Raw genomic sequence first — 25,830 nt, 5'->3', positions numbered from 1 at the left:
GATGTTTTGTTTTCGCAGCGAACCTTCAAAAAGCCGGGCCGGGCCGGGCCAGGCCGGGCTGGGCCCGGGATTGTGTTTTCGTACGTCGGGCCGGGCCGGGCGGGCTCGCAGCCCTTTGCCGTCGGGCTCGGGCGGGCCTTCGACAATGTCAGTGGGCCCGGGCCGGGCTCGGGCTCGGAAATACGGCCCGTGCACAGCTCTAATTGACATGATAGCACCATAAAGTGCACTTCATTTAGATAATACTGACGTATGTACTCCAACATCAGGGCTGACGTTACGTCGCACCATAAGTTACTCTTTAAAGGGCCCCTCACCAGGCCACATAGCAAATTTGACTTAGACGCTGGAAGTTGTTGTGTGCCGAATGAAGAGCAGTATGTCGCAATAATTTTTTAAATCGGTTCATTACGAGCTGAGAAAAACAATCATTTGTAGCGGCGCGAAACCACGATGCGAGGAGGCGAGTTTCAAACCCTTGCCACTCGCCCCGTGTAGCCTTCGCAAGCCAAATCCCTTCCCTGCCCTCTTCACTTGACACATACGCATGTACACGTCATGCGCATGCATAGTCACGTGCGCATGACGTGCCCGAGCCAGTCCGAGCACGCGGGCAGCGTTGCACGGCCGCTACCTTTTTTTTTTTATGTAGCGGCCGTGGGCGTTTTGTCGGCGTTCTCTGTGGTGTACTGCCAGTTTCTGCGAGACGGGCATGAAAGTTGAGACATTTGTACGGGCACGAGAATGGCGGTATTATGAGCCAGTGCCGCATTGAGGTTTACTTAGACGCGGTAGAATAAATGAGCATAATGAGTGCTCGAACGCGCTAGAACATTACTTTCGTTTCCAGGTCTGGCGTCTGCTCGATGCGGTAACCGCGGAGACACGAACGCATGGGAAAGGGAGGCACATTAGCCCCGCATCTCGCTGCAATTCACGAAAAAAAATGAAAAAGACGCACACATTCCATTTGTGTGTGTCATTATTTCTCTCAAGTTTTACTAATCTATTCAAGCAACAACTTACACAAACTACGCGTGTCGTGTCAAACAATTATCGCAGTGTCACGTGCTACTGTTGGCGACGTCAGAGTACAGTCGTCTACGTAGAGGAGCGACGTCACAGCACTACCATCTACGTAGGGCCATTTTCTCATGTACGTCATCCCCTCATTTTCTAAAGCGCGCGCCCGCGAGAGCAAGGGCAAGCAGCGTTCAGCTTGAAATTTGACCCATTTCCGCGGCGCGTAGCGTTGCAAATTTTGGCAGACGTGATCGTGAACGCCCAGTGTATGCATTGCGCTCGTTAGCTCAAAATTGACAAATTTAGTGAGGGGCCCTTTAAAGGCCAGTGTTGTCGACGTGCCTGGTAAGCCCACGATGTGCACACAACTACTACACGTACAAAAACACGTCGATCCACCTCGTAACGCTTGGCTCAAAGCCATGAGATACAGCATAGAAGTACTAGCTGACTGCTTCGCATGAAGCGATTCCCACAGCGCGTGGGATCTGCCGAATTTTTTTTGCAGTAACGTATATTTGCTGTATCTCCAGGATGAAAATCACAGTGTGGGCACGCAAGCGTACAATTACGTATATTTGGCCACATCATCTTAAGGCCGAGGATGAAAGAAATCGAAAAATACGCTAGCAATATCAGCTCCGTTTTATGAACATAAGAAGTGGAACCTGCGTCCAAGCAGAAGTATCTTCGGGATACTGACAGTGTTCTTTACATAAATACAGGAACTGATTATGTGTTTCATTTTCCGATGGGTATTTCAACTCCAAGACCGACGTTGGCATCCGGCTTGCCCTTGAATGTCCGTCCTTGTTGGCGCAGCACATCCTGGGAGACGCCGCCACCCAGGACCACCTTGGCACCGTTTTGAGCCCGGTAGACGTCGTATTCGCCCCGCACTTCAGCACCGCCTTCGAAATTGCGCAGATTGCGACCGCCAGCATCAGCTTTTACGTCGTAGCGGAACTGCGAGAGAGAGAGAGACAATGTTGCAGTGGTCACCCTTTTCTTGTTACGCGGCATTGGGTATCAAGAAGCTCCATATAAATTTTATGCAACACTGCAGGCGTCTGCCCTTCGTGCTGCGTGCCAGCGCCACCTCTCGCCATACAATTTCATTCACGTTACTCGCAGTATTTAGTGCCATTGTTATTAACTGCAGAATCAAGTTTTACCAGCGCCGTTTCAAATTGATGCACGGACGTGGTAGCACAACTGGTTTGAAGCGAATGCGTGTGTCGCATTTTTCGAGCGAAGCTTGTATTGATTGACCTGTGAAGCTGATATCCCAAGAAACCCTCCTAGTCCACATCTGGCTCGCACCAAAGAAATAATAAATAAAACAAAATAAGTTTTCTTTCCGTGCCTTGGGCACACGGGTTCCCTCGGTCCGGAAGCCAGTGCCTTGAACACTATGCCACACGACCATTCTTGCCCAGTGTGAACTGAACTGAAGCATACGAATATGTTCTACCGGCGATGAAAAAATGAATAAATAAATAAATAATTGGCGAAGCTTGTACAATGTCGCACAAGGCTTGAAAAAGCGAAACTGGACGAGCTTGAAGACTAATATGGTTTTTTCTAGGTTGTTTGTAGGTCTTAGCTAGGTGATGCAGGTTGTTTCTATAGGTTGCTTCTAGGTCGTTGCTAGGCTTTAGCTAGGTGATGCTAGGTTGTTTCTACACTGATTCTCATCGCAGAGAGGTTCGAGTTAGAGCGCAGAGAGTCGCAGGCTCCACACGGATGTCCAAACTCCAGAGAGAGAAACTCCACAGGTGGCGAAACCGCGCTGAAACCTACAGGGCACGTCGTCGTTAGCGTAGGCCTTCCGTCTCTTTGGGATCTTCTCGCAGCCGCCGTTGCCTTTCCCGTTACCTAGTTTTCCCTCGTTGTACGTACTCTGGGTCTTCGGCTCGCCGCCGTACCTCCGCAGCAATTTCTTGTTGAGCTAACTGCTCCCTTCTTCATTTTTAGTCGACCAGTGGTGAGCAGTCAGATTACCCAATTTCTGTGGCCCATACCCGTTTATGATGATTATAGTTTCTGCCTTCTTCATTTTAGTGGCCAATGGTGAGTAGTGAGATTTATCCAATTTCTGTGGCACATACCCGTTTATGATGATTATAGTTTCTGCCTTCTTCATTTTAGTGGCCAATGGTGAGTAGTGAGATTTATCCAATTCCTGTGGCACATACCCTTTTATGGTGATGATAGCTTTTTGTTCGCCGGACAAGGAACGATTTGCTAAACAGCTTCGCTGTTCAAAAAACAATTGGGATGCGGTACACTTGCTATGGGCGCTTCATTGAAATATTTCATGTTTGCTGACTAAAAGCGATCTGCTGGACAACGCGTAAGGTCAATATAAGGAACTGCACATTTCAGGAAACTTCCGACTTGAAGAAAATTGAATTGATAACCCGCGTTTCCATAATCATGTGATGGTAATTTCGTTGGCCGTTCTTGAGGCTGACGAACGCTGGTAAGAACATGAAAGGCGTCCTCCCAATTCAGCCCGAAAACAGCGCTCCAGGCACGGCCACTACATATAATAAAACCGAGCGCTTACGTTAGGAGCGATCATTGCGCGATGCGAAACAAAGAAAGGAAGGAAGAGAAGCAGTACGTCAGGCACGCCCACGCCGAGCTTCTCGGCAGCGGAAGGGCTCTTGACTTTTTTAGGAAGTGTTGTTGTGCTAAGCGTGGTTGTCCCCACACAGTGAGTGCTGCCTAGAGTTCTTTTAGAAGAAGAGACCCCCGTATTTTCGGAACCCATTATGGGGGGGGGGGGAGGTGATTCTTAAAAGGAAGAAGGAAATGAAAATGGAAATGGGGTGTGGAGTGCACGGTAACTGTCTCTCAAGTGAGGACACCTCAACCGAAACACTCACGGGGGATTGGGGATTAAAGGACCCCTGACAGCAAAATTTTTGTTGCTGACTTTTTTACTGTAATTTGTAGCTTTGGGTCTGGTAATCCCTAAGTTAAATCGTAAATGCTCTAGCGTATCGTATAACTAATTCTAGCGTAGTTAATTGTGACCATTTTAGCGTCACTTCAAAATGCCCGCCTAAAAACCACAAGAAACTAGCGACCCATGCGGGGAGCGTCAAAGACCACGTGCACTCAAGCTGTGGTGACGTAGAAAGCGCGGTTTTCAAATCGGGGCCCCGCGCGCGGTAGAGATTGAAAGTATGTGGGTACCTCGGTATGGGTTAAACCTGTTAAGCGCGTGACCCCTCACGAAAACTACCTCGAGAGCAGCCCGACAACAAAGCGAGAGGGGTGCGGAACAATAGGCCTCGCCGGGTGCCAGTCGTCGTATTGTGCATGTGCGCCCCGCAAACGCACGCCGCACGCTTCGACACAGCAAAGAGAGTGAAAGCATGGCTGGCAGTCGGCTCCAAACACACTCAGAGATCGTCGACGTCATTGTTACTAGCGTATCGTCACTCAGGGTGATTTTTGTGCAATGTATCACACCGAACACGTAGCACTAGTGTCGATGTTGCAGGGCAGCCGATTTTTTGTTTTTTCTCCTACGCTGTTTGACATCGAATTAAAATAACTTCCACGCGACGGATGCCGTTCAAATTTGGCCAAGAAGACCTATGCATACCAAGCGATCGAATGATGGGCACATCTCGATCTTGAAATTTGATGTCAGTGCTCCTTTAAAGGGACAGTGAGAGTGAAAAGAGTATGGTAAAAGAAGAAAAAGAAAGGTATGAGTGGGAAAAAACAGTGAGGGGGAGGGGGGGGGGGGCAGGAGAACGGGCGTCCGAGTCACCGTGGTGAGCGGCTAGAAAATTCGTTCGACTAGGCCGGCATCCTCGAGAAAAGCGAGTAGGGCCGCGAGGGCTGATCGGCGACGGTGCACGTGGCCGGTGGGATGGAGCAAGTCCTGTAGGGTCGCACACGGCAGTCCGACGAGGCGGTACTTCATGGCGAGCCGCTTCCGCGCAGTGTTGAGAGAAGGACAGCCAAACAATAGGTGGCACAGGGTTTCGATCGCGCCGCAATCGGTGCAGTTCGGTGCAGCGGCGCCGCGAAGACGATGCCTGCGTTCGGCGGGCCACACAGAACCGGTCCTCAGGGCAACAAGAAGCGCGCGCTCGCGGTGAGTGAAACCAGTGGCTGGGATGGGAGGAGGGGGGTGTCCGGAGGCGACCCGTGCGTCAGGATGCTCGCGCACCAGCTCCCGGCGAAGGTTGTTGCGTGCCGAGTCGAACGAGCTGGCGTAATCCGTCAGCGAAGTCTCGGCGGAGTGTGCTCGTTTTGCGAGTTCGTCTGCAGCCTCGTTGCCCGCGATGCCGACGTGTGAAGGGAGCCACTGAAGGACCACATCACAGCCTCGTTCCTTGAGGGCCAGCAGGCTGAGAGCGGCACGCTGAGCAAGAAGGGGGCCTCGTTCCTCTCTCGCGAGCTGGCGGAGGGCAGGTTTCGAGTCGCAGAAGATTGCTGCGCTCGTGACGGCCGGCGAATTGCGGAGGAGGTCTGCAGCCAGCTGGAGCCCGACTAGCTCAGCTGTTGTGGAGGATGCACAGTATCGCAAGCGGCACTGTCGTTCCGAGCTGAGCTGAGGGGCTATGCAGGCGGCCGCGGCTGAGCGATCCTGCAGGACGGACCCAACGGTGAACACCTGCGTCCTCCAGGCCAGGTCCTCATACATCCGCGCCGCGGCCTCCAGAGCAATGGCACTGATAGGGGTGTGGCGTTTGGATCGAATGCCCGGCAGGTGCAAGTTCGCTCGAAGGGGCACTCGACAGTGAGGGGGTGGCCAGCGCGAAAGGCGTGCGGGGTCGTCAGCCACAACACCGTCGTACACGTCGATAAGTTGGCCGACACGTGTGTTTGGCACAGCACGTAATCGCGAGAGGAGGGGACCTGCATCAGGAGTTCGGTGGAGACGCTGCAAGTGGCACAATGCGCGCAGGTCCGCCGTGAGCGACGCAAGCCACGCACGAGCCTCCGCGAGGGTCTCGGCCACACGAGAGCCACGAGGCATTCCGTGACACATGCGGATGACTCGGCGGTGCTCCTGGTCGATCAGTCGCCACTGTGGCGCCTGGAGTTTGCAGACCGGCAGTGCCTAGTGGATGGCAGTCAGAGCCATCGCCTCGTAGATGGTGCAGGCGAAGGCAGCGGGGCAGCCGTTGCCGCCTGCGAGTAGTTGGCACACGGCCGATTCCACGCGACGCGTCGTCTGTCGTACACGTCGCACCGCCGGGAACCATCGGAGGCGATTGTCTATCGTCAGGCCGAGGTAGCGGACGTTGCTACTCCAAACTATTGGTGCACCATCCAGCTGAAGGCACGGAAGACGTCGTCGGGCTTCAGCACGAGGGTGGACGACGAGGGCCTCGGTTTTCGGCGCCGAGATCGCGAGTCCGATGTTTCTCACGAAGGCGGCCACACATTGGAGGGCCTCGTGCATGCAAGCGCGCACCACCGAGCACTTTCGGGTCGGACCACGCACATACAATGCGGCGTCTTCAGCGTACACCACTGCGCGAACAGGGAACACAGCCGTTTCTGCTAGGCACTTGACGAGCGGCGCGAGTACCAGATTAAACAAAAACGGGCTGAGGACGCTGCCTTGTGGGACGCCACAGCTGACAGATCGCGGTGCACTTGTCGCCCCGCCCACGCGCACAGTAAACGTTCGGTCAGTGAGGAAGGCCTGAACGCAGTTCAAGAGTTTGCCCTCAACACCTAGCGCGCGCACAGCACTGAGGATAGACGAGTGGGGGAGCGAGTCGAACGCCGACTTTATGTCAAGGAGGAGTAGGATGGCCATTTCTCCATCGTGAAGGGCCTGCTCGAGGGTGCTCACGACTGCAGCAATGCAGTCGATGGTCGCGCGATGTGGCCGGAATCCACACTGCTCTGGTGAGAAAGCGTTGCGCACCTCCGCGATCCACTGTAGCCGGTAAAGAGCCATCTCCTCCATAGTTTTGCCCGCCACAGAAGTGAGAGAGATGGGCCTGTATGACGTCACCGATCGCGGCGGTTTGCCTTGTTTGAGGACAGGGATCACAGTCGCGGAACGCCATTCTTCCGGGAGGACAGCACTGGAGAAAACTCTGTTGAATGCATCCAACAAGAGTGGGCGCTGGGAGGCATCCAGGTTTCTCCACAGCTGATGAGTGATTTTGTCCGCTCCAGGGGCGCTGCGCTTGCGCTTTCTTAGGAGAACCCGTTCCAGTTCGTAGAGGGAAAAGTCTTCCTTGCAGAGAGAGCGAATGTCAGCTGAGGTGATGGGGTCCACGGGAGGCAGCGGGGGTGCGGCGTTTGTCGTGACACCGCCAGCGCTCCCCGCTCTAGGAGGGGAAGGAGGCGCGAAAGAGGCGGCAAGCAGTTCAGCAAGCTCCCTTTCAGTGATGCCCTGCGCAACGGCTATGGCGAGCACTGGGTAGCGCGACACTTTCGGGTAGTGCGGGGATCGCGGCGCAACATCAATAAGGGATGTGAAAGGGGAGCGCACGAAGGGGCGTAAAGGATGCCGCAGCTGCGATCATCCCCCGCACAGGCCTCTGCCGCGAATACGCGGAGGCGATTCCTAGTGAGCGTGCACCTGCCTGGAGTACGATGTAAGAGCCACACTCCCTTCAGTGCCATTGCGGAGAGGCTGCGGCAAGGATGTACGAGGACCTGGCCGGGTGGACCCAAGTCCTCACCGATGGGTCCGTCCTGCAGTATTGCTCAAATGCGGGGAGCGCTAATTCTGCCCGATACCTTTACTCAGTCTGAATTTTCACGTCGTGTTTTTTTTATGCGATGCATTTCTTAGCGAACCCTAGGCACTTTCAGCGTTTCTATCTACGTATCCATCAATCTAGCCGTCTATGTCAGGGCGCTCTCGTGAACGCCTCCTTAACTTGGTGTAGACCAAAATTGGCATGGGAGGGTAAGAGGATTTGACGAATACGACTGTCTGGTAATGACCTGAATAACGTAAAAATCATGTCGCATACGTCGTCAAACCCTTTCCTCCAGACACGTGTGGCGCATACCCGTTTCGACGTGACGCGGTGTACGGGTACGCGCCACAGGTGATTGACAGTTTATATCTACCCAGGAATGGCGAGAACAGACATCGGTAATTTCAATGCTACAGCGTTAAGAAAAGCCGAAAGCGTCAGCGTTGACCCGACGAATGCAAAGAATAAAAAACGGTAGGCCTGCGCAGAAAGTGCAGCACAGTCACAGTGAAAGCTGGAAGATCGGCATTTCTAGAGCCCGTTATAAACTCTTTTGTGGCTACTAATACAAGTACATTAGCAACGTACCCACTATGCCACAAACCATAATTTTGGGGAAGTTGGGAAGCACCCACCACCACATTATTCGTTATTCTGCAGAGAAGCGAGGCACCATCTGTAAGGCATTATGTGCACTTTGTTGATGAGACGGTTCATGGGGATGAAGAATTATGGCTGAGCCCTTTGTAATGGGTGGGAAGCTTTAAACGACCCACTAGTTACGTAATTCATATTGTGTGACGCCCGGTCGTTATTGAACTGTCCCACCACGCTTTATAACATACGTTAAGCAGAGAAACGGAGAGCGAGAGAGAGAGAGAGAGGGTTAACTTTATTGAGAGCCCGAGGAAATGGATCATGAGAGCCTCATGAGCTTCCTTGGCAACCAAAGAAGTGCACTTGCGAGGAACACACTACGCTATAAGTCTTTATATTGTAGCGAAGCCTTGAGATGAATAATGGGTTGCGCTCTCTATAGCCTTCTAGTGGGTCGTCCTCTTTGGCTCTTCCCGCTCGCGTTCTGAGCTCGTGTTCTTGCTTGACTGTCGCCATTGAGCATCGTCGCCGACTGCCGTCTAATAAACACCTCAACAAATTGGTGGAGGTGCTGTGCTCCCATTCGATGCCCCTGGAGCTAAGATCCCGTACCCTACCAACTACCATGCCTCAAGACGCTGCTCAGCAAACGCCTCCTCCAACAACGACCTCCTGCCCCGGTGTCCCCCGCATCCGCGACCCCCCTATCTTCACCGGCGCGGATGGGACCGACGTTGAGGACTGGCTTGCGATGTACGAGCGTGTGAGCGTACCCAATAAATGGGACGAGGCAGGCAAACTCAGCAACTTGGTTTTCTACCTCGCGGGTGTGGCGGGCCTATGGTACAACAACCACGCCACCGATTTCCCCACGTGGTCTGCTTTCAAGACCGCCATCATCGACGTGTTTGGCCGCCCTGCCCTTCGTAAACTGCAAGCTGAACAACGTTTACGTGAACGAGCTCAGCAGACCGGTGAGTCCTTTACGAGCTACATAGAAGACGTCCTGGACTTGTGCAAGAAAGCCGACGCACCTATGCCTGAGTCTGACAAGATCCGCAACGTTATGAAAGGCATCGACGACGATGCCTTCACTATGCTGCTCGCCAAGAACCCTCGTACTGTGGCCGAGGTGATCACGCTCTGCCAAAGCTACGAGGAGCTGCGCCGGCAGCGGTTGCTGACCCGTCGACCTGCATCACGCGACGCCGATCTCGCTGGCTTGTCGGCCATTTCTGATCAGTCCGCCTTGCTCGCCGAGATCAAGTCATTTGTGCGCGAGGCAATTGCCCGCCAGTTCTCCCTACTGGCCTTCCCTCACCCGCAGCATGTTGAACAGCCATCGACCACGCTGCTGCCTCCCTTACGCCGCGCTATTCGGCAGGAAATCGCGCAGGTCATGCCGGAATACCACCAGCCCCCTCCGGCGCCTGCGCCACTCAGTTACGCGCAAGTTGTAGCCAGGTCACCCCAAGCGATCCCTGTGGCTGCCCCACTTACGCCGAAGCCGTCACCAGACCTCAGGCCTTTGAAGCGAGTGCGCCGGCTGCGTTTGCCGACGTCATGCCTAGGCCACCGATGCAGCCCATCATGCAGTCGTATCAGCAGACGCCTCGTCCACCGCGTCCTGCGTCATGGATGGGACCTACCCCGACGAATCGATGGCGCACTTCTGACAACCGCCCGATCTGCTTCGCGTGCGGTTGCGCCGGTCATGTTGCCCGCTATTGCAATCGCGTGCAGCCGCCTCGTGTCGGCTCAACCATCACCAGCCAGTCGAGCCGCCTGTATTACGCTTCACCGCCGCCTATCATACCCAGGAATTCGGGACATCGATTCTAGTTCACCGTTTCTCACACCACGTGGCGTACGGACCTTCAACGTTCAAAATTCGCGCGATGACGCTTGCCGTGATCGCGCGGATTGAGAAAACCACAATACATAAAAAAAGTACGACGACGATATACAACCAGCGAGCGCGAACCTCAGCCGCCGAGTGATAACGGCAACGCATGCGACGAGCGGCCGGTTGCGCTGCTCAACTGTGAGTCAGCAGTCTGTTGCACTGAAAGGGTGCACACATACAAGGCGCTTGGCTGTGCTTGATAACTACGAATTCTCGAAAGAGCATGCTGCCCTTCTTCTCATCCCCTGCCTCTTCAATATATTTCGTCCGATGATATTGTTGTTGGCTCCGACGGGTTTCATAAAGAAATTACGCGTCCTTTAGCGCTGCTGTTTTTGTAATGTGAAAAAACTAACTTCCAGAAAATAATGCAAGCTTGGGAGACGGTGATGACGATCGCGAGTTTGCGAATGTGCGGAGTCTTGACGTCCCTAATTTTTGATGGCCTCAATTTATAAAATCAATATTTTGCGCTATTACGTGAAGACGCCTGGCCGTGTTATATTCGCTGCCATAGACATTTTCTTTAAAGCTCAATAAGCAGCAGAAGTAAAGGAAGAATACCTTTGCAAGCAGAACATTTTTCGATCATCTTAAAAAGAATGGTTTTAATAAAGTCGTTTTAGTTTTAACAGCGCGTTTTTTGTTTCTAAATAACATAACTATACGTCCCAAAGTGCATTGACTTACGCATGACATGCTACACAGGCCGCGTTTCCCTCTCTGCTAAGTGTTGGTGAAAGAGTAATGAAACAGATTAGATTCACATAAAGTATCGAGAAACTCGCCTTCTTGTTTGACTGCCTATGCTGGTCTGCAGAATTGTAGGCGGTCGCGGCTTGAAACCCGGCTCTTGCGGCCAGCTTTCTTCGGGACAGAATAGCGCGTTTCTATTTTTACATGGTAAAGTTCGCTAAAAGGTCCCTCGTCAGGACCCGTTTAATATATTGATTACGAGCTGAAATATTTAATTTATGTGAGCAAGGGACCTCGAAAAGCCGTTTTATTTTTATTCTCTGTGTCGCGTGTTTGTTTACCGTAAGACTCACCAGGCGATGTTTGGGGCAAGCTGAGCAACCGTTCACGAATGTCTTTTTTTTTTTTTGTCAATAAGTTTGCTGTTCACTATTGCAAGAGTAGGAAGGCATTGAACTGCCCTGTTACCGTGCCGCCAGAAGGTAAACATTGCTGTCAACGCGGGCCTTGTCCGCCGCAATGGAGCAGTGATTATGGTGCTGGGCTGCTGACTAGTGATGCAGAACTATCGGTAAATTGACTATCGATAGTTTTTTTGAAACTATCGATAGTGTAAGCAAATTATCGATAGTGCAATCGGTAGTACCATCGTTATTATTGCTATAGCGATATTACTGGAACGCGTGTTCATTGCTTTGGTTTGACGTATTCAGGTTTCACCCACAAAGACTGTTAGCAACGTTTGACGCAGACCGCGCCGTAATCTTTGAGAAGCTTCACAATTGCTTGAGATCATTCTGCTAAGATTACGCGCCGGACGCGAATAGTCAAGTTTATTCGAGAGCTTACGCGAACACCAGCGATAACGCTGGAAGGTTTGATGACTGATGTATAAAAGTCACAGTTTCGCCGCAACGGCGAAGCAATGAATGCGATAGCAATAAATTGGAATGTAACGCGAAGAATGGAAAGCAGCTCGAAAATGGCAGCGCGTCGCTCGAGCCCAAAGGACGCACGAAAAGAACACACACAGGACGAGCGCGTACTATCGTGCATCACAGCTCGACACTTGAAGCGCACTGCTCAAACATAAAGCAGGGCTGACGAAACGAACGAACAGGCACACACAGGACGAGCGCGAACTGTCACAGTTGTTATTTATTTCTGTTTAAACAGCGCGCTCCTTTCGCAAACGCGGCCGCTGCGAAGTGACCTTCGTACGCTCTGTGGCTTCAGCAGTGCGGACCTCGCGGGGAGAGCACAAGACATACAACCGCCCGTTTCCCCCTCGGCCGCTTATCTCGAGGAAAGAAGGGGGCCTTCTTTCCTCGAGATAAGCGCACGAAGGCGGCCACGCCCTGTAGGACGAAGACCAACGCCGTTCGCAGGAGCGGGGCGATGAACTTTAAAGCGCGCAACGCGCGCACGTCGCGCCATTTATGTGGCGAATAAGAAAGCATGCTGAAGGAAATAGTGTATATAAATAGCTCGCCGTTAGCAGGCGGAAAGACGGTACTGTTGATGGCGTAACCGTTAAACGCCGCTCGCTGGAAAGCAAGAGGTCGCCCGTTCGATACCGCGCGTCGGAAAGCTTTTCTGAGTTATTTTTCTTTGTGGCTTTTATATATATATATATATATATATATATATATATATATATATATATATATATATATATATATATACGGTGAATGACCGTATATCCGTATTTCCCAGTCTTGCTGCAGCATTCTTCACCGTCACAACCACGTGACAATACTATCGATAGTGGTGTGAATAATGATGCGGTTGCTGGCCGGCCATATTGCCAAAATATTTGCGATAGCCTACTACCAGCTTCGCTTAATTTATGATCATTTTTGGTAGAGAAATTAAATTAGGGATGTGCGAATATCAAATTTTTCGAATACGAATCGAATACGAATATCCACCTTCGAATATCGAATCGAATATCGAATATCAAAGGAGAAATGCCTCCACAGTAACGATATTTTATTTAACATGTAGCTATTTGAAGAAAAAAAACATTAACAGCCTGACTGGCAACACAACATACACTGCTATCTCCAGAACACAATGTCCAGGCTAGCACAATGCACATCACAACACAAGCAAATATCACGGCACAATGAAAGTAATGACTACATGTTATCATGAAGAAATATGGGTTGCTCCACATGATCAGGCAGCAGGCGCTCCCTTGTAACAGAGACAACCCCCTCCCCCCTGCCACTGAAAAGGCACGCTCGCTTGGAACGGAAGTGGCTCTGTCTTTCTTCAGAAGTGGTCCCGCATAGTGAACGAGTGGTAGTGCGGCACGTTACGGCCGTATAATATTGAAAATGTACGGTTACATGATCGCCAAAAGCGCTGCACGTCGGAGATGCACCAGCAATAAATCGTACGTATTGGGGCGCTCGTCGCAGGCAGATATCGTGCCTCCGTGTACTTACGATGTTTATCGCTCCTCTCGGCAACGTTTTTATTGATACGAACGCAGCAGAAATGTGGAAGACGAGTTATTTTATGCATGATAATCGAATCGCATATTCGAAACTTTTCGAATACCCGATTTTCGGATCGAATACGAATATTTCGAATGTAATATTCGATGAATATTCGAAACTTTCGAGTATTCGCACACCCCTAAATTAAATATTTCCGCAGTGAAAATGGCGGGAAATATTCATCAATAAATTCGTATCCAAAAGCAACCAGTTACATCTTACAATTAACTTCTGGATATTTTTTTGTTGTGAAATCATAAAATGCAATATCAGTTTGAAGCCGCGCAGTCCCACCACATGTAAAGGCTTCCTTTGCGCTATAGCTGAACAATTTCACTTTATGATCATGTGTCAGCAAAGCACTCGGGTGAAGAACACAAGCATGCCAACTTTCTTGCCCTCCATCCTGCTCTTCCGGCTCCACTATGTACCACGCGCGCGGGAAACCAAGTTTATTATGCAGTGAGTCCGCGCAGTTGATTTTATACTACCAATAGTACCATCGAATTTTTTACTATCGATAGCGCTATCGATAGTATTTTTTACCATCGATTGTTCGATAGTGACTCAGCTATCGATAGTATCGATAGTACCATCGATAGTTCTGCATCACTACTGCTGACCCGAAGGTCGCGGATTCGATCCCGGCTGCGGACGTCGCATTTCGATGGAGGCGAAATGCTAGAGGCCCGTGTACTGTGCGATATCAGTGCATGTTAAAGAACACCAGATGGTCGAAATTTCCGGAGCCCTCCACTACGGCGTCGCTTATAATCATATCGGGGTTTTGGGACATAAAACCCCAGATATTGTTATTAACGCTGGCCTTACGTTTGCCAAGGCGATGCAGGGAAAGAACTCTGCAAGCGGAGTTTTTTCCCCTGCCTTCCCTTACGTATTGTAGGCAATGTGCCCTGTTTTGCTTACATGACGAGCCCCACCTTCTATCTGTTTTTCTTCGCGGCGACTTTAGAGTGACCGCACTGAGAGTTTCGCAGTGGGAGGCTAACTGAAGTCACGTGCTGTAACAAATGACGCTGAAAGCAGTGTGCTGCAGTGCGCGACTCGCATCTCACAGGAAGTGTGGCCCCCTCTGAGATGCACGGACTACCTTTTATTATTTTCATACTTGGTAGACACGATGTTCACCTACTAATCTACTGACCTAATTGGTCAGGAATCTTAGATGATCAAATTCTTCGGTTTCCTCGCATCCCTCATTGCCATCGTCTCAGTCATACAGTAATGTCAATAAACACTTCGTACCGTCAGAGAGCGCTAAGTAACCATCATTCATTAAGGCGAGAGCGCTGTATGGCTCGTGATTTTAAAAATCCAGTTTTGGGCAGCGCGACCACCATTGGTACCAAAACTCGAGTAGACCGATGGAGGCTGTGCTACAACGGGTGAGGTGGAATATGCTTAAGGGTGAGGATGGGACGACCAATGCAATTGACTAATAATGTTAAAGTAGTTTAATTTATGAATGTCTCTCCAGAGCATAGCCTACTGTGGTCTTCTAAGCGTCAGCTATAGGGGTTAAATTTTATTACAGCGCCACCTACATAATATGTCTCCGCCGTGGGAGCGATTGGCAGATAAAGTGGGCGCTGCTAAGCGCGAGGTCGCGGGTTCGATTGCCTGCCATGGCGGCCGTATTCCAGTGGGGACGAAATGCAAGAACACCAGCTTACTTTGATGTAGGTGCACGTTCAAGAACCCCAGGTGTTTAAACCTATTACAGATTTCCCCACTGCGGCTTGCCTCATAATGACAATGTGGTTATGGAACGTAAAAACCCTTAAATTATTATTACTACATAGGCCGCTCGGCGACAACAGAAATAATACGTGAAAAACAACCCCGTACACACGCTTCGTCATTAACGCGATAGTGTCACATACCGAGTTTTGCCTAAATTAATGTTCTGCATGTCCTATCATCTGCTTATTTTAATAATTCTCAAGTAGCCACGTGAATGCGCACGTGGACAATTCGGAATTACAGATGCTCTTGTCGCAGGATAAAAAAAAAACATATATAAAGGCAGAAGATTATGATATTCCTCTAGTTTTGCTTGCTTTGCTCGCTAGGCCATCTTCTGGCGCTGCTGTCGCATGCGAAAAGCTACACCGCAGTGTGTATTTTCGCGGGGTGCAAGTCAAGAAATGGCTTCTCCTGGTCTTTGTATTTTTTTTTCAGTCATATTGGAAGATGAGAAATCCAAAACACGACTAGACGCTTAAGACGAGTGCGGTTTAAACCACAATGCACTGCGGAGAAAACATTCAACTAGGTGGAATATAAACGCTTCGAGCTTTCATTTTTGGTCATTCAATTTACATAAACCAACACTCTACCAGTATCAAGTGTTGTTAATAATAATAATAATAATAATAATAATAATAATAATAATAATAATAATAATAATAATAATAATAATAATAATAATAATAATAATAATAATAACTGTTGAGCTTTAACGTCCCGAAACCACGATATGATTATGAGGGACGCCGTCGTGGAGGGCTCCGGAATTATTGACCACCTGAGGCTCTTTAACGTGCGCCTAAACCTAAGATTTATTTCAGTATTTTTAAATATGGTTCGTCGACGCCCTGATTCCGTAGCGCCTGCGTAACTGCTGATACTCGACCGAATCAAATGCCTTCTCGTAATCTATGAAGGCTATATATAGGGGTTAGTTATATTCCGCGCATTTCTCTATCGCCTGATTGACAGTGTCAATGTGGTCTATTGTCGAGTAGCCTGTACGGAATCCTGCTTGGTCCTTTGCTTGACTGAATTCTAACGTTCTCCTAATTGCATTAGCTACTATCTTTGTAAGCAGCTTGTAGACAACGGACAGTAAGCTGATCGGTCTGCAATTTTTCAAGTCCTTGACGTCCCCTTTTTTATGGATTAAGATGATCTTAGTATTCTTCCAAGATTCGGGTACCCTCACCGTTAAGAGACATTTTGTATACAGGGTGGCCAGTTTTTATAACACAGTCTGCCCACTCTTTCAACAGATCTGATGTTACCTGATCCTCACCAGGGGCTTTGTCTCTTTTTCCCTCCAAGGCTTTCTTTATTTCCCCTGTCGTTACCGGTGGGATGCCCGATTCCTCTGGGCTACTACTACTTCTTACGTTATCTTCCTGGTTGCCCCGGCTACTGTACAGATCTCCGTCAAACTCCTCAGCTGTTTAAGCTATCCTACCCTTGTGTTAGTGCCTTTGCCTTCCTTGTCCCTTAGTACATACATCTGGTTTTTGCCTGTGCCCAGTTTTCACTTCACCGCTTAGAGGCTTCGTCCGTTCTAGAGATGACTAATAGAAACGTGGGACGAAGTTAGTCACGCGCGAGCCGGGCAATGTCCCCTGCCCCTACACCATAAATTAAGTAAAACAATACAATTCGGCTTCCTAGATGAAGTTCAGGAGCGGTCTATGCTATTCGCGGATCCATTTGGAATCAACGTCCATCGACACTGTCGACCAGCTCAAGGTGAGGTTGTGATATTCAAAGAGTACTCGAGAGCGTATAGTCAGCGTTTGCTAAAATAAAGTATACATTGAAGTATAAAGTATACTGAAATAAAGTACAGATAGACCGCGTGCGCGTCGATCGCACCATATATGCATCAATCGATAAGCTTTTGCCACCCTTCGTTGATACTAACTGCAGTTGCATTTTAGAAACGCTGGTTGTGCTTTCGCGTGTTGGCTAGCAGGTGAATGTATGCCGCAGATATGTATAGTCGTGAGCAAGATGACCTGCAACTCTGAAATTACCTTTTAAATAGGCCATAGCGGCTAAACGCAGCGAGCAAGCGCAAAAGTGTTCACGACACCAAATGCTCAAATGGAAATGTGTCTATGGCGATTCAGTGCGTTACATTTACATTAGTGCATTACAAGTATTCGAACACTAAACATTAATTCGGTGTTCGGCTCATATTGATGACAACAGAACGTCTTGACGGCATAGGCACGCGGTAACACACATGCCGTTTAAGTGCTAAGTCCGATATACATACATACGCTCGGCAATACCTACACTGACTGCGTTATTCCTTTCACATTTCATGCGTAGAGATACATGCAGATGCGTTCGGATATGTGAATTGTTTTACGATGTAAGTATATTCAACGTGTTCTTTTCGTTTCGCGATCCCACGGAGCCAACGAGCAGCGGGCGACCGAATGGCTGGCTCGCTCGATGTACACACTTTTCCCATAGGGCTTCACGCTCCCGCGGGGCGTTCTGGGATTGCTTGAAAAAGGCTTATTAGCAAGAATCTCCCAATGCATTCACCCTCTTTCTTTAGGCTATCATCTGTAGCTTTGCAATCATATCCCTCAATTAATTTTACTATATATCTGCACTTAATTATTATTTGCCTGTAACTATCAATTTAATTAATTACTCCTTTAAATTGCAGAAGGATCTCTTGAAGGGCCAGTTGGTATACCTGTTAATGCGTTGAAAACAGCGCGAAAACGGGACGAAGGGTAACAAACAACACAAGCACTTATGTTATATTAGCATTTGGGCCTTTTTCGCTGTGTTTTCAACGCAGTAACGTGTAGCAACTGGCCCTAGCTTCAACACAGCCTTCTGCAATTTGTTTCTCTTGCAGCAGGCTCTTTCGCACCCAGTGCTTTGTATAACACATCAATGTGCCAGCACTTGTATTGTTTCAAATGCGAAGCATTTCTCAGCGAACACTTGATACTTTGGGCATATCTATCTATCTATCTATCTATCTATCTATCTATCTATCTATCTATCTATCTATCTATCTATCTATCTATCTATCTATCTATCTATCTATCTATCTATCTATCTATCTATCTATCTATCTATCTATCTATCTATCTATCTATCTATTCTATCTATCTATCTATCCGCATACGTCTGGGTGCTCTCTTGATCGCCTCCTTAACTTGGTGTAGACCGAAATTTGCAGGGGAGGGTAAGAGGATTTGACGAATATGACTGTCGGGTCTTGACGTGAATAACGTGAAAATCCTGTCGCGTACGTCGTCAAACACTTTCCTCCAGACACGTGTGGCACATACCCGTTTACCACGTGCCGCGGTGTACGGGTATGCGCCACAGGCGATAGATAGTTTATATCAGGAACGGTGAAACAAACATTGGTAATTTAAATGCAAGAGCGTTAAGAGAACCGATATCGGCAGCGTTGACCTCACAAATGGACAGAATAAAGATTATTATCTCAGCAGAAACCCAACCCAAGCACAATTCCGCGTGGCAGTCACGCATTCTATCAAAGAGCCACGCCAGGGCTACAAACTGGTTTGAAAAAACGGACTATGCAGGCGTAATGTCGGTGCAACATCCATTGTGGTTGTGGTGCTGGGCATCTAATTTTACAAGAAAGCAATAAACACTGCATATGCATCCCTACGATACAGGCGTCATATCAGATTAATTGATGTGGTTCGTTGGCTCTGCTTTTATAGCAGTCTAATAAACCTTACATTTGTATTTCTATGATTCAGTAAGCTATATTGAAGCATTTCTCGGCCCCGGCGGAACACATTAGCGAAAGTTACGTATGATATTCACATGATTGCAGCATAAAGTGCACTTAATTTCGAAAATACTGACGTATGTGCTCTAACGTGAGGGCTGACGTTACGTCGCACCGTACGTTACCCTTTAAACGCCAGTATTGTCTACGTGCCTGGTAAGCCCTACGTTGTGCACACAGTTACTACACTTAAAAAAGCACGGTGATCCACCTAGTAACGCTAGGCTCAAAGCCATAAAATACAGCATAAAAGTACTCGATGACTGCTTCGCATGAAACCGATTCCCACAACGCGTGAGATCTGCCGAATTTTTTTCCTTAGCCTTTGTCCAGTTTTCGCGCTGTTTTCAAAGCAGTACTCCTTTAAATCGTGATCTATCGTAAATGTTTCTTGTGGCACATGTCAGTGATTAATGGCACCTATATTAAACGAATAATTATAATTGATTACGAATAAATGATATTTATCGCTGCTAATAATTAACGATATTCTATTATTTCCCACCATCGCACTATAACTGCACAAAACTGTCAGCAACGCTCAGCGCAAACCGCGCATCATTGTTCGAGAAGCTTCGCGATTATTGTAGATTGTTTTGTTAAGATTGCGCGCAAGTCGCGAACACTCGAGCTTATTCTAGAACTTGCGCGATAACCAGCAATAACGCTGGAATATTCGACGGCACATGTATAAATGCCGACGCGCTTCACCGCTTGTCAGCTGATCGACGGTCGACGCTCTGTTCGCCGCAATCAGTGCATACCGTGTGTATTGCTGTAAATTAACTTTCCCTTTCTCGGCCACAAGTACGGGCAAATAAAGAGTTTCATCTTGGACACGTCGCCTGCGGTCGTCGTCGACGTCACGACTACGTGACATTATACTATCTATTGTGAAGGAAAAAACAGCGCTACAAATGGACGAGGACTAAGGAAGAAAACACGACACAGGCGCTGAACTCGCAATCTTGAAGCGCTTTTGTAGCGCTGTTTTTTCCTTCACAATGATGAATCACCAACTAGCCCAAGTTTCTCTTCTAGTGCAGCTTATACTATCTATCTTGTTTATGTCCTACACTGACAGCTTTCACCCCTACATTTAAAATATGTTGAATTCATCGTCGCCATTCATTAGTCATGCACTTCATGCCAAGGTGCGATTATAGATCAACATTATAGTAAGTCATTCCTAATGTGCATTCTGGGCTAACGTAATTTTAAAAATTCGCGCAGCTTGCATTGAGTCGCGCAAGGCTGTGCTAGAGGGGAGCTGGTCGACACTTGGTTGGTCCTCGCTTGACCAGCCAAGTGTCGACACGTGCATTCACACGCGGGATGCACGAAGTGTTCACAGGATCACACTGTAAATCACGAGTCTAGACTAGGTGTTGATAGGGTTCCATTGGGTATCGCTTGGCAATCGCAACACCAAGTAGGTCACAACACCAGTAAATCACAACACCAAATGAATCTGCTCAAGCAGATTAATTATAATAATTAGCTTAATAGCATTGTAACGGAAAAACAGCGTGAGAACACAGGGACGAAAGGGGCACACACACAACGTTCGTGTGTGTGCCCCTTCCGTCCCTGTATTCACGCGCTGTTTTTTCGTTACACTGCTAACAAACCAACGAGCCCGCCGAACTGCAATAGCTTAATAGGTCTTAGTGGCACATTGGAGACTTGGTCTCGATTAGCTTGCATCCCAAGTCAGACTAGCCTTAATTTTAACTTAATTAGTTTAATTACCCAAACTCGCACATTCGAGGTTCAGCCTCGACTAGCTTGCATTCGAAGTCAATAAGGCTAATGAACTAATTAGCATAATTAATGCTAATTTAGTCTTAATCAGCGCCATTAAGTCTTAATTAGCATTCGCTAATTAGCATTTGCCGAGCGCGGCATGACTATGCAACAAGAATCTCAACTCGGCCTAATTATGGCTAATTAGCCTTTGAGTATATATGCATGGCTAATTAGGTTTTGCCCTGCTCAACTAGGCTTAAATAGGATTGGCTATGATTCACTTCGCTTAACTAGGCACAGTTATGCTGAACACGCCGGCATGATGATGATTGCTTGTCCACATCGCGAGTCAGACAAAGGGTGGGATAACAGCTCTGCTGTAAAAATAAATATTTTAATTGTGCTGCAGTGTCCTTAATTGCCAATTAGCAAAACATTCTAAATGTATTCAGCCTCTCCCTCTATGATTTCATTTGATGCATTACAATGATATCGTCCTATTAATTTATTGACCATCTACTCACACTTGATAATTGCCTACAACGATCACTAATAAACGATAAAATATTTTTCTCTTGCATAAAATTTGATTTGCCACCTTTAATCACTCGGTTGCATAGATTTCCCCCAAAATCATCCCTCACTACTAACCATCGATCGCTACCACTAAAGATGATTCCGTGTTGTTATGTATCCATTATCGTAAATTCATACATTGAATACCGTATAGATTTCATGTACGTATGCTTCTATACTGAAAGCCTTCTATTATGAGCTTAAAATTGGTGATTAATCACCGTTGCAAGTGATGACTTATATGGTCAGGGTGCAAATGTGCATAATGCTGCTGAGTAAACGTCAGTCAGTGTGAATACTTGCGGGTACGTCATTGTCAAATGTGTTAATTATCCATAATAATTAAGCTAAAATACCCCTAATCCCTAACTAGCAACTTAAGATTCTTATATCTTTCATCCTCTTCGTCTCCACTCCATGTGATACATCACAACGTGATCCTCCGATTAGTTGATTTTTATTTACCCCTTTCCTATTTAACACTAACTGTAAGTATTAATAATTCCAGAGTACGATTACCATCTCTTTTATACCTTTGATTCTAAATTAGCTATAACAGTAGCTACTCCTAGTTACATGCGATAGCCATCTAGTATCAACGGTGTACGTTGCAATACTACCTATAAATATATATATGATACATGTCCTTCTGTACTCACCGCTTTCAACAATAAGCTTTATATAAATTGTTAAATTCATTAGTACATTTGATTACATATACTCAATAGAGGAAGATTCGCATGCGTATCAATGTCTCTTGTTAATTATTACTTGCTTTGAATTGCGAGGAGCTATTCTCGTTTTTGATCATCTGTTCTAATTAACCCACGATTTCTCATTGCTAATTATCAACGAATGAACTCCACAGTATTCATACCCTCCATATCTTGAGCAGCTTCAAGAATAACAAACTTGTATAAAAACACTGACATTTTCCCGTGTTTTCGGGCCACCGAAAACACTATGAAGCGCATGCACTCCTATAAGGTGGTTTCACTGCAATGCACCTTTTTACAAAAGTTCCCGTCGAACCTCGGAAACTTCGCCAACATCAGCCAAACTTCACAGGTACGAAGACTGAATCATCTAGATTGGATCACTTTAGTGATTTTGGCAGGTGAGAGCGCATTCTTTTTATATAATTTTTTTAATTCTCTCCTATGGAGTTTCACATAGCACATAAAAGTGATTCTCGAACCCAGGAAGTTTATGGGAATAAAACAAAACTTCTCGCACTGTGAGATGATGACTCCCAGATTATACGGACGAAGTGATTTAAGCTTATATTGAGGCGTTGCACTACAATAAATGTTTAAAGGTCGTTTCCCATTCAGTGACGCTGCCACTCAGCAGCCAACGCAACAGATGGCGCTAGTTGTCGATGTCCCGAATTCCTGGACATGGTCACCGTCGTCTCGCCCAGCTCCATCTACACGCCGTTCGCCGTCACCACGACGCCGATCACTGTCACCGATGCGGCCACGTCCGGTCCCACGTGACCAGGAAAACTAGTCGTCGCAGTCCACGAGGCAAGGGCTGCGACGCTATCGAACTGCGAAAGCCCTCAGCGAAGCCCATCGAACGTGTTAGACGTGTCTGTGGACGGTGTTCGCGCATCTGCCTTTATCGACACTGGAGCCGCCGTATCCGTTATTGACGCCAAACTTAGCCGATTACTGCGAAAAGTGACGACGCCACTTCCCGGGCTCTCCCTCCGTACAGCCAGCGCCCAAAGTATTCACCCTACAGCGGTGTGCACAGCCCGCGTCATGATTGACGATGCTCTGTACGCCGTCGAATTGATCATAATTCCAGCATGCTCTCACGACCTCATCCTAGGATGGGATTTTCTCTCCCACCACGACGCCGTGATTCATTGCGCACCAGCCGAAATAGAGCTCTCACCATTCTCTCATCTGACGCCGGCTGACAGTCCATCGTCTGTGAGCAAGGTACTCGTCAAAGACGACACCACAGTGCCTGCAAACTCGTCAACGGCGGTGTCCGTCTACTGCGCCAGTCTCTCCGACACCGTTGCACTCCTCTCGCCATCTGACCGTGTTTGCACGAGGAAAGGCTTGCTGGTGCCTTTCGCGACCGTGCAAGTCACTCAGGGCAGCGCGTCAATTTTTGTTATCAACCCATCTCCGTACAGTGTTACGTTGGTGCGAGGAGAATGTCTCGGCAGCGTGGAACCCCTCGAAGACGCACAAGTTATGGACGAACCAGATGACACGTACTGCCCCAACTCCAGTACGCTCAGTGCTGTTACCACGTCTGGTTCATCGCCCGATGACGTATTCGCTTCTTCCATTGCTGACAACCTTACACCGGTCCAGCGTTCCCAGCTTCTGGGTCTCTTGGAAGAATTTCGCGCTTCTTTCGATATCGCTCAAACTTCTCTCGGCCGCACGTCCACCGTTACGCATAGCATCGACACTGGCGCCCAACCGCCACTGCGGCAACGTCCATATCGCGTATCTCCCACAGAACGCCGCGTAATCACCGAGCAAGTCGACGACATGCTTCGACGCGATGGTATTCGACCCTCCAACAGCCCCTGGGAGTCTCCTGTCGTTCTTGTTGCGAAGAAGGACGGTTCTGTGCGGTTCTGTGTCGACTACAGACGACTCAACAAGATCACTCGTAAGGACGTGTATCCACTACCGCGAATAGACGACGCGATTGACAGCCTACAAGGAGCAGAATTCTTTTCATCCATCGATTTGCGCTCAAGGTACTGGCAGGTACCTATGTCTGATGACGCTCGACCGAAGACCGCCTTTGTCACGCCCGACGGCTTGTACGAATTCAACGTCATGCCGTTTGGGCTGTGTAATGCACCCGCCACCTTCGAGCGCATGATGGATACTATTCTGCGCAACCTGAAATGGCACACGTGCTTGTGCTACCTCGACGACATCGTCGTTTTCGCTCCAGACTTCTCCACGCATCTTCAACGCCTCCGGCATGTGTTGACGCGTTTGAGCAACGCTGGTCTGCAACTGAACCTAAAGAAGTGCCGATTTGCAGCACGGCAGCTGACAATACTCGGCTACGTCGTGTCCAAGGACGGAATCCTCCCCGATCCAGCCAAACTTCAGGCCGTGACCGAATTCCCGAAACCTACGTCCGTCAAAGAACTGCGCAGTTTCGTAGGACTGTGTTCCTACTTTCGGCGCTTCATTCGAAACTTCGCGACTATCATATCGCCGCTGACGAAGCTTCTCGGAAGTAACGGGCCCCTCCATTCGTGGTCGTCAGAGTGCGACGACGCTTTCGCAACGCTCCGTCGTTTGTTGACGTCGCCTCCCATACTAGGCCACTACGACCCTACGGCCCCTACCGAGGTGCACACAGACGCCAGCGGTGTTGGCCTTGGCGCTGTCCTTGCGCAGCGCAAACCAGGGTTCCCTGAATATGTCGTGGCATATGCAAGTCGTACGCTTACTAAAGCCGAGACCAATTACACCGTCACCGAAAAGGAATGCCTGGCGATCATCTGGGCCCTTACGAAGTTCCGACCCTATTTGTATGGTCGCCCATTTGATGTCATCACCGACCATCATGCACTATACTGGTTGTCGTCATTGAAGGATCCCTCAGGCCGCCTCGCACGCTGGGCACTTCGCCTACAGGACTACGATATCCGCGTGCTGTACCGCAACGGATGCCAGCATGCTGACGCCGACGCCCTATCGCGCTCGCCCTTGCCCGACGACAATACCCCTTGCTCGTCACGTAACATTGTTGTTTCTTCCATCGACGTTCACACCATCGCTACCGAACAGCGCAAGGATAAATGGATCGCCTCGCTGATAGACTTGCTCAATGATCCGTTGCGTCGTCAAGCCCACCATTTCGCCATTCGTGACGACCTACTGCACCGACGCAATTACAACGCCGATGGCCGCCAGTGGCTACTTGTGATACCCCGCAGTCTGCGTTCTGAAATATGCGAGTCCTTCCACTCTGATCCACAATGCGCGCACTCTGGGGTATCCAAAACTTACCACCGCATTCGACAACGATATTTCTGGCGAGGGATGTACCGCTATGTGCAGAAGTTCGTTCGCTCCTGCCTCGATTGCCAACGCCGAAAACCTTCAACGCACGTGTCACCCGCTGGTCTACAACCATTACCTTGCCCTAACCGTCCGTTCGGGCGCGTGGGCATCGACTTGTACGGACCACTTCCTCTGACATCGGCTGGTAACCGCTGGGCTATCGTCGCTGTTGACCATCTAACGCGATACGCCGAAACCGCCGCCCTCCCAGCGGCTACAGCACGCGACGTTGCCTCCTTCCTACTACACCGATTCATGCTGCGTCACGGTCCACCCCAGGAGCTTCTCAGCGATCGAGGCCGTGCCTTCTTGTCGCAAGTCGTCGAAGCCATTCTCAAAGAGTGCCATGCTGTTCACTGCAAAACTACTGCTTACCACCCGCAGACGAATGGCCTAACCGAACGCTTTAACCGTACGCTCGGCGACATGCTCTCAA

At 48.9% G+C, this 25,830-nt stretch overlaps 1 protein-coding gene across 1 annotated transcript in view; it reads right to left on the bottom strand.

The window, feature by feature from the left end:
- Nucleotides 1-1,733: 1,733 nt before the first annotated feature.
- Nucleotides 1,734-25,830, bottom strand: part of LOC119391060 (uncharacterized) — a 42,865-nt gene continuing 18,768 nt past the window's right edge. Inside the window, exon 4 of the mRNA XM_037658744.2 lies at nt 1,734-1,989. Coding sequence (XP_037514672.1) covers nt 1,765-1,989 — 225 coding nt within the window. The 3' untranslated portion in view covers nt 1,734-1,764. The remainder of the gene's footprint in view (nt 1,990-25,830) is intronic.

Source organism: Rhipicephalus sanguineus, chromosome 4 (assembly GCF_013339695.2).
Source record: "Rhipicephalus sanguineus isolate Rsan-2018 chromosome 4, BIME_Rsan_1.4, whole genome shotgun sequence".
NCBI lineage: Eukaryota > Metazoa > Arthropoda > Arachnida > Ixodida > Ixodidae > Rhipicephalus > Rhipicephalus sanguineus.
This window is presented reverse-complemented; position numbering and strand designations above follow the sequence as displayed.